This window comes from Eschrichtius robustus, chromosome 1, assembly GCF_028021215.1.
Source record: "Eschrichtius robustus isolate mEscRob2 chromosome 1, mEscRob2.pri, whole genome shotgun sequence".
NCBI lineage: Eukaryota > Metazoa > Chordata > Mammalia > Artiodactyla > Eschrichtiidae > Eschrichtius > Eschrichtius robustus.
Genome location: NC_090824.1, coordinates 41,328,815 through 41,347,644, shown reverse-complemented (window position 1 = coordinate 41,347,644; position 18,830 = coordinate 41,328,815). Strand labels below are relative to the sequence as shown.

Below are 18,830 nucleotides of genomic sequence, written 5' to 3'. Positions count from 1 at the left end.
AAACTTTATTGAAGCTACTTAGGTATTTAGTAGTTCATACCATCTAAAGTGAGGAAGTTGACTAATTCATTTTAATAAACATTTATTACCGTGCCTATGGTATGTCACTAAGCCCTGAAGATTCTTTTCTTTGCTAACTATACTTAGAGAACTGTATTCAGTTTGAAACACCGTAGTATAATAGGATGAATGAACTGGAACTGGTTCAAGGGAGAAAACCAGGGCTCTTTCTAGTGAGAGAACTAAAAGACATGAACTGAGGGCAAGGTGAAGGTATAGCTGAGAGATGACTATGTTCTTCAAGTATTAAAGGATCATAGTGTGAAAGAAAAATTATGCTTGTTTTATTTGAACCCAGGAGGTAAAATGACAGTGAATGGGGAGGAGTTATGGAGAGACAGAATTAAATTCAGAATAAAAAATAACTGTCTAAGAGAAAACTTCAGAGATGGAATGGACTGTCTTGGGGTCCAGACATACTTGGTAATGTACTGTTGGAAAATGTCAAGCCACAGGTGAGTAATTCCACCCAAGTAACTTTAAGGTTCCTTTAAATGATACGGCATGACTCTAGTACTTATTTCAACTTTTCCTTTTCCTTAACAGATATATTATTTTAACCTTTATTTTTAATGGAAGATGATTGAATGTGAAAACCTAAACCAAGAAGACATAATTAAAGAACTGGTGAGTCAAAGCCAGGTTTCTTCTCAACTACATTTGTAAGAATATTAAATGGAACATTTCTACACTCCTTTCTGGAGCTTATCTAGAGATTTCTTCTACACCATGATCTTTGGAAGTAGAGAAAAATCATATATATGACACAACTTTTCTTCTTGTGAGTGAAAACTGACATCAGTGAAACTGACAGTTTATAATTTCTAATGGCAAAAATAATTTTTTATTATCTTAAACAGGTAATAATCCAATTTCTTTTTTGAAAACAGTGTTTATGCAATGGTTTATCTTATGAGATGATTGGACAAGAAGGATCAGATACTTCAAAACTGGAAATGTTTTTCTCAGGGTATCCTTGTATAGTCGGATTATCATTATTTCCTAATTTAACAAGTCTCACAATTGTTGCTCAAGATATAAAAGAAATTTCAGGACTAGAAACTTGTTTACGGCTTAAAGAACTTTGGATTGCCGAATGCTGCATAGAGGTAAGTCTAAACGTAACCTTACATGAAGGTTATGCTAAAGTTCTTTGGCTTTGGAAAAATAATTCATTGAAGTATATGCTTGAGGCATGGATCAAAACAGATAGATTCATACATGATGAATTGCAGTTAAACCGTTTGCCCAGTAAAACAAAACAAAAACAGATAAATGGGCAAAATATAAAAATAGATTTATACAAAGGAGAAAATAGAAATAAAGAGCCAAAACATAGACACATTCTACTTTTTAGTAATCAAATCAGATCAAATAATACCCAGTACTGCTTTGTAGTGAAATTGGTTTACTTTGACCCTATTGGTTGTGTGAAAATTATAACATCTATATTGAAAAGCAATATTGCAAAGTGTATATGGTTATGATTATAACCATATAAAAATAGGTATCAAGTTGATTAAAAAAGAATATGAAAATTGAAAATAGTATTTAGGCGGAGGGATTGTATGATTTTTTATATTTTAGTTCATTTTGCTGGGTGTTGATTTTGCAATCTATTCTGAAAATGTGATTTTTAAGGAAAAGGTACTTAAAATCTACTTTATTGAAGGATTAATAGAAAAACACAAGTTAACACTATTCAGGCTCCTCTTTTTTTTTTTAACAGAAAATTGAAGGTATTCAAGAATGTAGAAATTTAGAAAAACTGTACTTATATTTTAATAAAATTTCTAAAATAGAAAATTTAGAGAAATTATCCAGATTGGAGGTTCTTTGGCTGAACCACAATGCAATTAAAAATATTGAGGTAAGATAATTTCAGTGATTCATATTTAAAGTCAACTCCTGTAGAGTTTAACCACAATGTCCAAGAAATATTCATGACTAGTTTAATTAGTTAAGAAGAACTAATGTGTATGTAGCATATTGTAACATATAGAGAACTTCGTATGCATCATTTTCTTTACTCCTCCCACCATGTCTGGGAGGTAAGGTGTTATTTCTTCTCTGAAGGTTAAAAAAAAAAAAGGTTTAAAGAAGTTTTGTATATAACTTGCCTAAGATTTTAAACACACTCTGTGTGATGTGTTCTTTTTGCTACTCCTCCTCCTCTTTTCCTCTCTACTTCCCTCCCTGTTCCCTTCTCCTTCAAAAATTCTTTCCAGGTTCCAGAGAACAAAGTAGACTTCACTGAGGCACCCACTTACTTCTAAGCTTGTAAAGTAAACAGCACCTGGTGCTTGGAACACCTGGAGAACTAACCAGATTGCTCAGATGATTTATAAACATAGATTTTAATGATTTCTTCTAAATTATATATTGTCTAAAATTTTAGGGCTTGCAAACTTTGAAGAATTTAAGTGATCTCAACCTTGCTGGAAATCTAATAAGCAGCATTGGTATGTACAGTTTCATTTGGAATATGAGATAATGTTACAATAATTTTTTGTCAATATGAAAAGTACAGTCTTATAATATCTTTGAAAAGCATTTCTAAATCTATAATTACAGGATGTGAAAATACTACCCATTGATCAGTGGTTACTAATTATACAGCGTTACTGTTAGTCTCATTTATATGCAAGAAAAGATGGTCATATACAACTCAGAAATATGACAAGATATGAACAGGAGGTAAAATGAGAAATTTAACTTTTTTCTCATCTTGTTTTTTTTAATTAAAGGTCGATGTCTTGATCCCAATGAACAACTAGAAAGATTAAACCTTTCTGGTAACCAAATATGTTCTTTCAAGGTATGTTTAAGTGGAATAATTTATTTTATTTATCAACCTGGATCATGAACCATCTTTTTACAGAAAATGGACTAAATAGTCCCCACTTAAAGAGTAATTTGTTTTGGACTACCCAGTACTCCCAGAAATTTGAGAGTCACCTGATTAAATTGGCCCTAACGATCTGACACTATTAAAACCAAACAAATAACTATTTCCTTGGCTCTTAGGATACCACTTTCTCTTAGTTTTTCTCCCATCTTTCTGGCTACACCTCTTTGGTTTTCTGGTTTTTCATCCTCTCCTAGTGTCTAAAAAATGGATTGCCCCAAGTTAGTCCAAGATCTTTTCTCATTTCTATCTGCATTCATTCTCTAATCATCTTATAACTTTAAGTACCTTTATCCACTTATCACTCCTAAATTGGTATCTCTACTTTCCCTAATAACTACCTAAACTGATAGACATCTCCTATCCTAACTCAAACTGATTTCCCCTCTACCGAACCTTCGTCTCCTGCAGCCTTCTCCATTTCTCTAAATGTCATCTCAATGCTTCTAATAACTTAAGCCAAAATCCTTGAGTTACTTTTTACTCCTCTTATTCATTCATACCCCATATCCAGTCCATCAGCAAATTCTGTTGGCTCTACCTTCAGAATATATCCAAAGTCTGACCATTTTTTACCACCTGCATCACTATCAGCCTGGTTGAAGACACCATCATCTCTTTCCTGCATTATTGGAAAAAAAAAAAAAAAGCCTTCTAACAGTTCTCCCTGTGTTTACCCTTTCACTACACTCAGTCTGCTCTCCACATAGAAGCCCACTCCTTTAAAAATGTGTCAGATCAAATCACTTCTGCTCAAAATCCTCCCTTGGCTTTTCATCTCTTTCAGAGTAAAAGTCAGTTCTTACAATGGCCCACCAGACTCTATATAATCTAGTCTCCCCACTGTCTCTCTGACCACAGCTTCTACCACTCTCCCCTTTGTCTTCATCATTCTAGCCACTCTGGTCTCCTCACTGTTCCTTAAATATATCTAGGACACATTCACCTTAGGGCCTTTGCACTTGCTTGAGTATTCTTCCCCTGTATATCTTCGTGGCTCATCTCATTTCTTTCTGGATATTATTCAAATTTTATGTTCTTAGTGACACCTTTCCTGCCTAATTTAAGTAAAATAGCAATGACCCCTACTACCCTCCTCAACCAGAAGCATTCCATTACTTTTTCCCTGTTTTATTTTTCCTATTGGCACCTACCCACAACCATTACTAGAATACAAGCTCCATGAGTACAGGAATTTGGCTTGTTTTGTTCACTGCTATATCCACAATACTTAAAGCAGTACTTGACTTGTAATGAATCTCAATAACCATTTGTCAAGCACATAAATGAGAGAGAAAAAACAAATAAGAAGACAATGTTTACGGTATATAATGTGGGTGAAAACATATGGCATTCATGATTTTGACAGTGTCAGACTGAAGTTACATTTTCAAACACTTCCTCTAGATGATAGGTGAGCAAATTAGCTATAGAAATAATTTTGAATTGATCAATATTAAAGTAGGCATTCTTTTACTCAGAGAAGAATATAAGACACCAAAAATCTATAGAATGAGGCAGAATGTTATAAACACCTTAAAAAGAAATTTCAATAAAATTTAATTTTATTGGTCAAATTCAAGAGGAAATATCTGATATGAACATTGAAGGGTTGACAGAATTTCAACAGGCATTGTAGGGAGGATTTTCTACAACGCAGTGGGAAGTAGGCATTCCAAGATGAGAAGAACAATATGCAAAAAGGTGTGGAGGTAAGAAATCAATGTTATTTGAGTAACAGCAGCAGCAGAGATCAGAGGGAGCTATGAAAGATAAATTCAGAATGCGGTGGGAGGTAATGTTTAAGCTAACAAATGAGACATAAGCAGGAGTTACCTAGGGAAAGAGCATTCCAAGCAAAGGTGTGAAGGACCTAAGTGGTGGAAAGAGTGTGGCAAATATAGAAAACTAGAAATCCTCTGTGCCTGGAACGGAATGAGGGAGAGAATCATGAGTTGAGGCTGAAGAAGATAAGTGCAGAAGTCTGGGAGGATAAGGTATCACCCTGTCAAGAAGCCATATGGAAGTTTATCTCACCCTGGCCAGCCATGGCAGCCTTGTGGTAAAGAGCAGAGGCTGCACAGGCAGAAAGATCTGTCACTTACAGCCCTGCCACAAACTAAAGGCAGCATAATACAATGGTAACATGAAGTTGAAGTGAAATAATAATATAAAGCTCCTAGAATAATGACTAAACACAGTAAGCACTCAATAGATATGCTATTTTATTATTATTACTATCACTTTAATTACGTTAACCTATTTCAATCTCCTCATCAAAAGAATGGGGATACAAATAGGATTATTGTGAAGATTCATTGTATGGCGTAAAATTAAAAAGGCTCTCTATAATAATTATGGCTTCTTCTCATAAAAACATTGAACATGACTCACAGCAACTTTTATTATTCACATATTAGGAATATTCCTGAAATATTATTATTCTGAATTTTTATGTCTAACCTTTCCAGTCACCCTAAAAAGATACTATCCTGGTGAAAGTGAGATGTGCTTTCATAGTCTCCAGTGTCATCTAACTTCTGAGTGTAGGTGGAGGATTCCTGCGTAAGACTTCAAAGTTCATACCCGCCATAGCCCAGACTGATGGTCAAATGCAACACAGCCACCCAGAAATCAAACAGTATCTTTACTCTTCAGCATAGTCAATGGTTTACCTTCCTTGCCCTGCAGAATTTGACCAAATAATTCTCTGCACAACTCTATTCAGAAATCTCCTTTTTAGAGTCACCCTGCTTAGTTAGTCCCACTCATGCCATGGGCCTAGCCATAGCCTTAGGTCCAGCCGGTAAGCCAAGTTCTCACTTGTCCAGAGAGAGTTTGGACATACATTATCCACGTCACCCTGTCTTACTCTTAATTCTACCAGCCTGATTTCACTACTTGCTTCCCGATTCCATTTGTATTGATACTTTATCTTCTAAATTAGTGCCTCCTGGTCCTTGCTTTGGATTTCCTTTAATTCTGATTCTGAGTCTCCTGACTAGCATTGCATTCATTTAAGTCCAACTCTACCATAGTACCTTCCTACCCCAGGCACCACCCTAGTAATACTATTATTGAGAAAGATGTGAGGGTGTCTTAGAGGTTGGTAGAAAGTAATAAGCATTCAACTCAATTCACATTATTTATTTAGTGCCTGCTGTGTTCTAAATGCTGAGTGCTGGGAATGCAGTGTTAACAGGACACAAACCCTGTTCTCAAAGAGTTTATCTCAGGAATTGGCAAACTTTTTCTATAAAAGGCCAGAAAGAAAATATTTCAGGCTTTGTGGACCATATATGGCCTCTGTCACACATTCTTCTTTATTTTTTCCCAACACGTTAAGAATGCAATCACCATTCTTAGCTTGTGGACTGAGGGCCAAAGCCCATACAGACCCTTGGCTTATAGACTTGTGGATAATTGACAATAGGGTGTGATAAATTCTATAACAAAGGTAAGCCCAGTGGCTAAGAGAGTTCATAGGAGGAGCATCTACCCCAAGCCTGGGGGTTGAAACAAGGCTCTCAAAGAAGATGATACCTAGGTTGAGTCTTGACAGATTAAAAGGTAAAATTGGGGTGAAGTTCAGTCCATTCAAAGGCAGAAGCATGAGTGAATGTCTAAAGGGTCTGGGACATTCTGAAACTTCAAGTTGTTCAGTATGGCTAAAACATAAAATGTCAGAGTTTAAATAGAAGAGACAAGACTGAAGAGTTAAGCAAGGGCCAGATGCCAAATAAAGGAAGGTGTAAACAGTGACTTAAACGTCAAGATAAAAGATGTTAAGGAATGCCATTGGTCTGGAAGTGCATCGTCAACCCCTACCCCTCCAGAGGCTGTGAGGAAAATGAGGCCCTCAGGAGAAAGCTAGCTTTCAGTTGCCCTTAATAGGCAGAAAGGGCATTTATAGAAACAAACAACACCACCACCAACAACAAAAAAAACCTCAAACCAAAAAGCCCTAAAAATCAGGAGTTCAGTGTTATTTATATTAAAACATAGGTGCCATAGCCTTTGGTGAGAAGAGCAGACCTGGAGGCTGAGGAAAATAGCAAGCTGTGTTCCTGGGTGGTCAGTGTGGCGAGTATGGTGAAGGAGGTAGGAGACCTACATCCTTGTTACTCCTAGGGCACTTGTTAGCAAAGGGGTTGTGCAGAGAGGGAATGGTGTCTTAAGGAATAAATGGGCTTCAAGGTTTCATGTGGAATACATGATTCAGTAAATACTCTTTGTCATTTTATATTTAAAATGTATAGTTATATAGAGTCTGCTGTTTAATTATTGTTGATCCATTTTTCATATATTTAGCATCTTTTTCAATAGAGAATAACACTTTATGCATCTAAATAACTTTAACATATTAAAGCACATAATTGGAATGCATTACATTAAATTATGGGTGATCTTAAGAGCTCAAATGCCTCCTTTAGAAATGGAGATTTGCAATTAATCAATTGACCATTATTGTTGCTGTTGTTTTAGGACCTCACTAACTTAACCAGGCTGTGTCGCTTAAAGGATTTATGTCTCAATGATCCTCAGTATAAAACCAATCCAGTTTGTCTGCTGTGTAATTATTCCACACATGTGTTATATCATTTGCCTTGCCTTCAAAGACTTGACACGTTTGATGTGTCAGCAAAGCAAATCAAGGAACTGGCAGATGTAAGTGCATACCTAATCAGGTGTCTGTGTCTTATGTTTAATTAACTGCTTCTTTCTGGCTGTGTCAACATGTGGTAGGTAGTATTATCTTGTCAGTGTTGTCACCAATTCTACTTTTGCCCAGTGAGCTGGATATTTCACATAGGTGCATACAAATAATATTAGTACTAGAATCTCAATTTTGATGACAGTATTGGAAGGTAAAATAATAGAAAAACATTTAAACTTACATAAAACTTGAAGGAAATCTGAAAAATGATCAGTGTTAAGAATAATTAAACGAATGCTATATATACGAAAATTAATAAAGCCTAAATAAAGTAGAAATGAAACAAGTAACCTCCTCTCATTTGGAGTATTATATATCAAAATTAGAAGATACCCATGGTTGATGGTAGTATGCCAGGATTAGGTAGATTTTAATCTAATTAAAGATGGTTTGGGGTTCTCTGTAAGTATAAGCGAATCTACCAACACTGCCCAAATCTTGAAGTTCTCCAAAATCTTGAAAAGGGCTTTTCCTGGGCTGTCACTGATGGTGAATCTCCCAGTAAAGGGATTACTATGCCATGGTATGAAAGGCTTTATAATTTGAGAGTAGAGTTCATAGGAATTTGCCATGTCTTTTAATATTCTTCCCACATTATATTTCTACCTCTCCTTCTAGTCCATTGAGTCCCATTTGTTTATTCAGTTAACCATTCAATAAATAGTTTATGAGTGTCTAGAATGTGCCCACATGAAGCCCTCCCATCCTTTCCTTGTGGCTCATCCATCATCTCAACATAGATAAAGAATGTCTTTATCCATTTATCTTGTATCTCTTCTCTTGGTAGCCTGAGGATTTATTCTCAAGTTCCATTGTCTCCTCTCTTCTTTTCAAAACTGAGATTATCCTCTCTCCCATCCCAATCTAAGAAGTGAGCTGTCTTGTAATATTGAGCAAAAGGGTAGAGTTATTGTCTACCAGCAGATGTTCAGAGTCATTGGAGGGTCAGGGAGGAATGTCTTCTCTAACAATGTTAAGTCAAAAATAATGACAAAACTTTGCAGTGACAACCATATTTTTGAAATTTCCATTATCATCTCTGTAGTTTTTCATCACACACTTTCTGAAAAGGTGAGCAGGGTGAATGTGCTTCACTAAATTACTTGGCTGATTAATTTATCTAACAAATATTTAATGCCTATTACATTCGAGGCACTAGAAATAGAATGACCAAAACAGAAAAAAAAAAACCCTGCTTCCTTGGAGTTTACATTTAGTGAGAGAAGACAGATAGTAAGCAGCTAAATGAGTGAAAAACTAGTATGTCAGATGGTGATAAATGCTATGGAGAAAAATGAAATAAGGGTGAAGGAAACAAGATTGTTGGTAGGGGCAGAGGAAGGGCTGTAGGCTCTTTTATATAGAACTGTTGGGAAAGGATTTACTAAGGCAACATTTGAGCAGAGACCTGAAGGAAATAAGGGAGCAAGTTTTTCAGGGATCAGCAAGTACGAAGACCTTGAGCAGGAGCATGCCTCATATTTTAAGCACAAGAAGGAGGCTAGTATGGCTGGAGCTGAGTAAGCAAAGAGGAAAGAAAGAAGTAAGAGATGAATACAGGAGTGGTGGGGGGCAGATCACGTGAGACTGAAGAATGTTGTAAGGACTTTGGCTTTTCCTTTGAGTGATATGAGGCCACTGGAAAATTTTGAGAGGAGGAGGAAACAAGATGACTTATGTTTTAAAAGGATCCTTTTGGTTAATGAATTAAGAATAGAGGATGAAAGGAAAAGGTGAAAGCAGAGAGACCAGTTAGATTCCAGAAACTTGGATGAGAGATGCTGATGGTTTGATACAGGACACTGTAGAGGGGGTAGTAAAAGGTAATCAAAAGTAATTGTAGCAGCAGTTAGAAGGTAGAACCCATCTGAATTTGCTGATAGATTGAATTTGAAGTGTAGAGGAAAAAGTAGAGAATAATTCCAAGCAACTAACCCAAGCAACTGAAGGAGGAAAGGAGTTGCTATTTGATGAGATGAGGAAGAGTATGGGAGGAGTACATTTAGAAGGAAGAATCACAGCTTAATGTTAAGCATATAAAGTTTGAACAATCTTTTGAATATCCAAGATGGATATATGAGTCTGTTATTTAAGAGAGTTGCCTGGATTGGAGATAAAAATATGGGAATTGAAAGCAGAAGGATGATACCAAGCCGAGGACTGGATGAATCACCAAGGGAATGTTGTGGATGGGGAAGTGTGTCACTTGGGTAGGTAAGTTCTGACTTTACTTGCCACTTGTAGGCAAAAAAAAAAAAAAAAAAAAAAAAATCAAGAAACACCATCTGCCATTTCCTTAGTTACAGTTTTTTTCTACTCAGTTGCACCTGAGAAACAAGCTCTTCTTGATCAGGAATTTTTATCTGCTAATCATCACCCTAAAACAGCCTTTTTTCCCTTAACTCTTCTATGTTATGAATGCCTGATTTTTTTGCAGAAGAATTTAGTGATTTCAGTTTCAGAATTTCATAATATGTATAGAGAGGGAATTCTTTTGTCTGTTCATCAAGCCATATATTTGTTTCCATTCTATCTGTTATGCCAAATAATTCTGTTGGGATCTTGACTATCCACTCTCTACTAAATAAATCACACAACAGTGTACAAGCCTTCCAATTTACTTGGGGTACAGATTTCCCGATAAAAAGAAAGGCCTTCATTATTTCAGGTGAACAGTTAAAACTAGGTCACATTATAATATGCACCTGATTTGTTTATTTTCTTCTCAGCTAGTTCTTTTTGACTAATATAACTCATGAGCACCATTTACCTGGTATATTTCTTAATGGTGGATTTAATCAATTTATCATGATAAACATTAGTAACTGCATGATCCATTGATATTAAGGAATTCAAGATAACTGGATTAGATTGACAATTTAGTAATTTGCTCAATCTAAAACAAGTTCATTTAGAGCATTCTTTTATAGATTTGCGGAAAAAACCCCCATGAAATCCTATTTCTTAGCCATGCATTTAAAAAATGAATTGAATAATGTTACATTTGCTTTTATTCTTTTAAATTTATTTTTTCTCTAAATTAATCAAACAGGAATAATATGTTAGCTTTAGTAGTACTGCCGCATTAGCTAAATGACACTATTTTGTAAATTGAGTTCTTTCTATAGTCTCTTTATGTTGTCATTGAAAGTAAATGTAAATATGCCTCACACTTAAAATATTATACACAAAGAACATCTTTGAAATTTTATGTTTTGCTTATTAAATTTAAATAGAGAATTCTGTGTAGCCATTATCATTTCAACTAATATCATTATTAGTAACTGAGCATGTAAAACTTAAAAATAATTATATAGAACATACCACACTCATATAATACCACTAATAATTACCTATAATGTTTTTTGTTTCAGCTAACCTTTTTTCTCACTTTTAGACCACAGCATTGAAAAAAATAATGTATTACAATATGCGTATAAAAACTGTTCAGAGGCATCTTAATGAAGACCTTGAAAAACTGAATGATCGAAAATGTAAATTACAGAAGTTGCCAGAAGAACGAATAAAATTATTCAGCTTTTTGAAAAAAAATGTAAGATTTAATATTGTAAAATTTCAATAGCCTTGTCTTAAGAAAACTGGCAGATAAGATACTATTATCTTTAAAATTTTATATGTATGTATACATTTACACATATACATACCTTTTTAAATTAATGCTAAGTTTCAAGTAAGTTTGCCCTGAAAATGTTTTGATTCTAGGTACTTAACTAAGCTTCATTCTGTGCTTAGAAATCTGCAATTTAAAAAAGGTATAGGTATATTAATTTATAAAATTTTAAAAATGCTGTGTAATTCAGTATGATTCAGTGAGTTATAGAGATCTGTTAGACTTATTTCACTACATTTTAATTAGATACCAGCAGGCTGTGCTCAAAATTCATTTTCTTGTCTAATATGCTAAAACACTCCTTTACTATTGTATGTTGTATACTATTAAAGTATAGCTTGTTATAAAGTTCCCATCATGTTGTATACTTTAATAGTTTGTGCTTTAGTAGTTATATGTGCTTTTTTATTTAGAATAAATAGGATTTCCTTTACTAAAAGTAGACTCTGAAAAATGAAGGATTACTTACCTCAAAACAGAACTTTGTATATATAAGAACTTATTGTATTAAAAAAAAGGTATAAGAAAATAATGGTTTATTCAAAAAATGGTGTTACAAAAATAGTCAAACTACTTGGGAATAGGGGACTTGGATCCTTAGTTTATACTTTACTAAAAGTAAATACAGTGGGGAAAAAAGAATTAAATGTAAAAATGAAAACATAAAAAAGCAGAAGAATATATGGATTAATATATTTAACTGATCTCAGCCTGCCAAATAAGAAAAATACTAGATATCACAGGGAACAGAATTTAGATTTGATTGAAAAAAAAAAAAGTAAAATGCTTTTGTACTAAAAAGCATCATTAATGAAAATAAACAATAAATGACAGTCTGAAAAATTGTTTTCAACAAACATGAAGGACAAACATAATATCCTTAGTATAAAAGTACTCATAAATAAAACAAGACAAAAAGGTAGGGACTTCCCTGGTGGCGCAGTGGTTAAGAATCCGCCTGCCAATGCAGGGGACACGGATTCAATCCCTGGTCTGGGAAGATCCCACATGCCACGGAGCAACTAAGCCCATGTGCCACAACTACTGAGCCTGCACTCTAGGGCCCGCGAGCCACAACTACTGAGCCCGCCTGCCACAACTACTGAAGCCCACATGCCTAGAGCCCGTGCTCCGCAACAAGAGAAGCCACTGTAATGAGAAGCCTGTGCACCACAACAAAGAGTAGCCCCCACTCACCGCAACTAGAGAAAGCCCACGCGCACCAACGAAGACCCAATGCCGCCAAAAATAAATAAATTTAAAAATTTTAAAGAAGACAAAAAAGTATATATCCAAATAGAAAAATTAAGCAAATTCCATAAACTATCATTTTACAAAAGAAGAAATAAAAACTAATAAACATTTGAAAGAGGACCTCAACCTGATTATTAATTTCCAAATATGAAATAAGACAACAAGCAACCATTTTCACCTATAAATTTGTCGTAGCCTGCCTGGTGAAGATGGGTGACACTATTACACCACTGATGAGAGTGTAATTGGGTCATATATATTATTAACAGCCTAAAAATGCTCATAGCATTTGACCCAGTAAATCTACTTCTAGCACTCTATTTAAAGATTTGGATAAATATTTATATGAGAATATTCATCACTGTACTATTAATAACAACAAAAAATTGGAAACTACCTAAATGTTTAAAAAGAGAGGCAGAATTACTCATTCTTAAGATTGAATGGTATGTAGCCATTAAAAATCAAGTTTTTAAAATATATTTAGTACTCTTTCTCAAATGAACAGGTTTAAATTCATATTATAATCAGAAAGGTATTCTTAACATTAAAACATTAACATAATTTATTTATTTATTTGAATAAAAAATCACAGGCGAACCAGTATATGGAAATCATTTTATATCTGCCATTTTCATGTGCAAATGGATGTATTAATATCTGAAAAATAATAGCTATAGATTATATAAACTATAGGTATTTTTATAAAATACGCTTACTTCATTTTTTTAACAGCTGTATATAGCCATTATAGAGAAGGGAGTACAGATACTTAGCAAATTTCTATTTGTATGCACTTCTCTGTGTACAGTACAATTTATCTTGAAATCCATTCTACGATGCTGGGGTTAGGGTAAGGCAAATGAGGCACTCACCCTGGGCCCAAAGTTTAAGGGAAGGTCTAAAACCTCCATAATTAAGATAAATCATATACTTTATTATAATATATATTTTAAAATATTTATTTATTTATTTAAATTTATTTGGTTGCGCCGGTCTTAGTCACGGCATGTGGGCTCCTTAGTTGTGGCATGTGAACTCTTAGTTGCGGCATGCGTGTGGGATCTAGTTCCCTGACCAGGGATCGAACCCAGGCCCCCTGCATTGGGAGCGTGGAGTCTTAACCAATGCACCACCAGGGAAGTCCCTATTATAATATTTTTTAAAAATACAAATGAATGCAAAAAAAGTCCATTACGAACAGCAAGAAAAAATCCCAAATATCAAAATTTTAAATAAAGACATTGCTGTGCTGAGCCATATAGGAGACTGAGGCAAAGAGAAAAATGTGCACCCCTATATCCATGCTTGTGTGTATTTATATGTTGTTTCCCAGAATACCAAAGTAGTTGAAAAACTGAAAAGTAGGAGTGATGAAAGTCACATTATTTCAAGTTTATTCTCTTTGTTCCAAAACCAGCATTTCTTATCATTTTACTTTGGCTTTATTAGAAGCTAACTCATCAATAATATTTTAAAATTTATTTCTTTGCTTTTCTTATTTTCAATTGAGAGAACTGCCAGAAGTATTTAATACTGGCTTTCACTTGGTCAAGAGAAATTGGTTGACCGAACTTGTACTAAAGTTATAATCACATGCTTGCCATGTTTTTATGAAGTTTGGCTTATTTATTATCTAGATTGCTACTTTGTTAATTTAATTAAATATTTAATAGATTCCACTAAATGATTTTGCTCTCTGGCACATTGATTTCAACAGTTGGAACGGGAACTGACTGAACTCAGAGGATCTGGCAAAGGGCACAATGATAGATCCAGTAACAATAAAGTAACTGAGCTTGAAAAATCAAAAAACTGTGAAACTGTCACAGAAGAACCAAGTCTTCAACAGAAGATAGTGACCAAACTAAATGCCTTGAATGAAAGGGTAACATTCTGGAACAAAAAACTAGATGAGTATGTTTAATGAATTATCTAGTTGTTCAAATTTGAAACATGAGGGAAAAGAATGTTCTGGGCCACTGGTTGAGCTCAATTCTCTCCTTCAGGAATGGAAAGAATTACAGTATGAAGTAAAACACGACATGTTTTTCCAGTCCAGTTCTTAGTAGAGGTAGGCATCATTGGTTCAAAGTTAGCATATAGTATTTTACAGAAGCAATACTTTACTAGGAACACTGGACTTCCCCTGAGTGGCTTCTTGTCACATCATGACTCTAGTGTCTGCAAATTAAAAACATTAGTTTTTTTAACGTTAGCTGCTACTGGTGCAGAAAGCACATACAAAAGTTGTCTGGAATCATGTAGAAAGAAACTCAGGTTGAGTATAAACTAGAAACATAAAGCAAGAAGACTTAGTAAGTACTGTGAATTTTTTTTTTAATTTACTAAGGCACTAAGTGTATAAGTTAGTTTGCCCTGTAATAATAAATACTAACAAAATAATAACTAATATTTATTGAGTTCTTACTCTGTGCCAAGCTCTTGGCTAAGAGCTTTACGTATATTTTGCCTATAATCCTCAAAAAAGCCTATTCAGGTGTAGGTACTATCAATCTTGTCATTTTCTGAGAAATTGCAGCAGAAAAATGTTGTGACTTGTCTAAGATCTGAGAATCATAAATGGTGGAGCCAGGAGAGTCTTCTAACCTTCACTTACTCTGAGGTTAACAAAATTTGAGGTGATTTTAATTGCCAAAAACAGAATGTCTTTTACTTGGTTTAACTGTTAGCACCAAGCTTTCTTTATCCATTGATGAAAGCCTTATATTTTAACATCAGCTTAGAAGAAACTATCATGAATTTTAATGTTGTGATTTTTAGATCATTTTAATAGCTTTATTTTTTTCTTAACTAGAATTGAAGGAATTTATCGTATTGAAGTCAAACAAAAGAAGAAAAGTCATAGTTTATTAATCCCATTTTTGTTAATTGAGTTGGAGACTGTGGGAAACATCCACTTTGAAGAAGGCACTCGATCTGATGACTGGTAAATCTTTTGATATTTAGTTATAGCTTTAAAACTAATTTTAAGTGCTTAGGATCATCAACCAAAATATCAACTTATAAAAATCTTAAAATGTCCCATTTCAAAACACTTCCCATATAGAGTATTCATCCACTGAAAATTGGCAGTTACCTACTTTACCATATATACATTTCTCTGTTTATACTATTGCCATGAGCTAACTTGAAAACATCCTAATAGTATTTCTTTGCTCTTTACTTAATTTCCCTTAGCCCAAGAGCAGAATATAATTTAGAAAAGCTTATGGTCAAGAATTAATTTTATGTATGTTTATATGGTTTATTTATGGACTGAATATAGCCCTGGATTCTGAATACTGGGTGAGAAGCTAGAACAGGGAAGGAGTGGCAAAGCAGGATTGGCAACAGCAAGTTGCAAACACTGGAGGAGGCTGCCTAGTAAATTTCCTGGGGGTCCATGATCAAAGTGAAACCAGTTGCCTAGAGCTAGATAGAGTCAGGGTGCACATAGACTTTATGAGTTAAAACAAGGCAGACACTTGAAAACCAGGAATTCGGGTGAAAAGGCCATTTGGACAAAAATGGCGAAAGCCACCCAAAATGGAAACAGGAAAAAGGCATCCACACTTCAAAATCAAGGCCTACTGGTAGACACAAGGAAGTGGTTGTGTTGCTTCAACTAGAGGGTACAACCAAAAAAATGATCCTAAAAAAAGAGCGTCTTGGCACAAAAATATCATAACTTTCATATTTCTGCAGTCACTTTCTCAAAATTGAGAAGCCCGTGAACAAGGAACCATGTAAAGCTATAGAATGGACTTGATATATCACCCCAGAGGATGGTTTTACTCACAGTCAGTGTTGAAACAAACACTGATTTTTGTGAAGTAAAACGCAAAACTTACAATAACCTTTTAGAAAGAAAAATGTGTGACTGTTATCCATTACTTTAAGCCAAGCCCCCTGATTCTATTAGATGTGGCTCTAACTCACCTCTGTGAGTAAAAGCTTCTGAAGGGCCTTGAGGGTACTTTGGTGGAAAAGTCTAAGACGCTCTGCCCAAGGGACAAAGGCATCTTTTAAAATACTTTCTTTTGTATCAGTAGATCCATTTGCCCAACAGTTATCACTGTTGCTTAACCACAATATTTGATTTTTATATACAAAGATATAAAAGGTATTCATCCCAGTTCCCATGTAAACAAGTAGAGGCCTTGATTTTTCAAGTGTAAGAATTGAATGGTGTCTCTCTGCAGGATGTATGCATAATTCTTCAGTCTTTCATTTGTATTCACTCACCCTAAACAGAATTGTTTTTTATTATTTGTTTCTTTTTAACTTATCGCAAAGTAAGCTCTTTATAAAACAAGTACATTAGTGAAAAAAATATATAAAAGCAAAATAACTAAAAAGCCATTTAGGTAACCGTGTCAGCCTGATAGTAATTTAGATAGCTTTGGTGGATTTTAAAAAGCATTAATAATTGTTTACTTGGTTTTAATAAAAATAACCTTGATCCATTTTAAGGAGAAAATCAAATACATGTTGGCAGAATTTCAAGGACTGTTTGTTACTTTTAGCATACTACAAGCTTGGCTACCTTAGCTCTGATCTTTTATGTATATTAGGAAATAACTATTAAAGTGCTTTAAATTGCTCTGTGTGGCACATATCTAGTCATTTTATAATTTAAACACTGACTTTTCTTTAATATTTTTAAGGCCAATATTTAGCATTTAAATAAAAAGTACTGGAGTAGAGCTAGAACTAAAACATAAAGGTTTTCTATCAGAAAAGCCTATGTTTATAGTAAAAGAGCATTGCAGATTTCTAATTGTATATCGTTGAATATTTCTTAGCTTCATTTCTTTTATGAAATTGAAGAGCTTTATTTTTCAGTTTAAAAAAGTCCTGATTTTACAGAGACTTGCCTGTTGAGTAGATTGTTGCCACTACAGCATTTTCATTATAGATCATATTATTTACCTCTGTATTGCCAACTGAGTTATCTACTGACATCAGACAACATTTATCAACATTTATCAGATGGGGACTCCAAAGCATCAAAGATGCTGTCCTTGTGCTTGAGAAGCTTTTTTAACCTGGTTATAGATACATGGCATTTACAATTTAAAGAAATAACTTCAAAGTACAACAAAACAATATATAAGTGACTCTGTGAGCTCCTTGGGGACAGATAGGATGTGCCTTATAAGCCATTACATCTAGCATAGGGCTGGCTGGATTCATAACTCAATAGATAACTACTAATTGAAGTCTCCATATCAATATATAGATACTCACTTAGTAGGTTCACTCTTGTCTATAAAATAACTTTCAGTAATTAATCTAACTTTTTATATATAAACATTTCATGCTGTACTGTTTTAGGGAGCTACAGAAACTCAGACTTTTTGTTTTATACTGTTTTATATTTGTTTTTGACATGGTTTAAGTCAGCAAGTCAGTTAACAGTATTTATTCAATGCTTGTTTAGGATTTTGAAGTGATTTTAATAGATTTTATTAAGCTCCAGCCATTTAAAACCATGTGCATTCTACATTTGCTAAATGGGTGCATCATTTGTATATTAATGAACGTTTGTAGGCATCTCTTTGTGTAACTGAATATCTTAGTCAACGTGTATATCACCACTGTGGATGCTCACACATTCAGGTCTTACTGAGTGAGTGAGGGCACCCGGTGAAATGAGGGGCCCTCACTCTCCTAACCTCTGCAGATCTTGTTGCTGTTAGCCATTCCTTCCGTGTAACTTCACCTCTCTCTCTCTCTTTTTTTTTTTTTGTAGTTAGACATTTCCTATTTTCTTTTTATGCTCTCCCTTGACAGTCTCTTCTACTCCTGCACTTTCAAAAATTACTTAAAGTTACAATCTCTCTCCTTTACTCCAGTCCTGAATTTCTACCTATTAGACATTTCTAGACATTCCAACTGGCAAGGCAAACTCAACACATTTAAAAGGGAACTCAGCTGTAAAGTAAAAAATAGACAGTGGGGTTAGAGTCAGAAAGCCTAGGTTCAAACTCTGTCTTCATAGTCTTAAAACGGTTATTTAACTCATCTGAATGTCATCTGTAAAATGAGAAAATAAAAAACTATCCCAAAAGGTTACTGTTAGGATTAGACAAGGTGATGTGAAAATATTTAGTTCTTAATCTTTTTGCTTTTGTTTTCCTCTTCCTGCCCACAAACCACCCCTTCCTTCTGACTCCTCCATTCCTGTTTGTAGCACTACCATCCTCTTAGTCATAGAGGCACAACAAACACTGAAGCCATTCTTGACTCCATTC

At 34.5% G+C, this 18,830-nt stretch overlaps 1 protein-coding gene across 1 annotated transcript in view; it reads left to right on the top strand.

Annotated features, from left to right (window-relative positions):
* The first annotated feature begins 609 nt into the window (after positions 1-609).
* LRRC9 (leucine rich repeat containing 9) overlaps positions 610-18,830 on the top strand; it is an 89,140-nt gene continuing 70,919 nt past the window's right edge. The window contains exons 1-9 of the mRNA XM_068525267.1: positions 610-687; positions 951-1,169; positions 1,790-1,930; positions 2,459-2,522; positions 2,808-2,878; positions 7,454-7,636; positions 11,083-11,238; positions 14,291-14,487; positions 15,389-15,520. Coding sequence (XP_068381368.1) covers positions 640-687; positions 951-1,169; positions 1,790-1,930; positions 2,459-2,522; positions 2,808-2,878; positions 7,454-7,636; positions 11,083-11,238; positions 14,291-14,487; positions 15,389-15,520 — 1,211 coding nt within the window. The 5' untranslated portion in view covers positions 610-639. The remainder of the gene's footprint in view (positions 688-950; positions 1,170-1,789; positions 1,931-2,458; positions 2,523-2,807; positions 2,879-7,453; positions 7,637-11,082; positions 11,239-14,290; positions 14,488-15,388; positions 15,521-18,830) is intronic.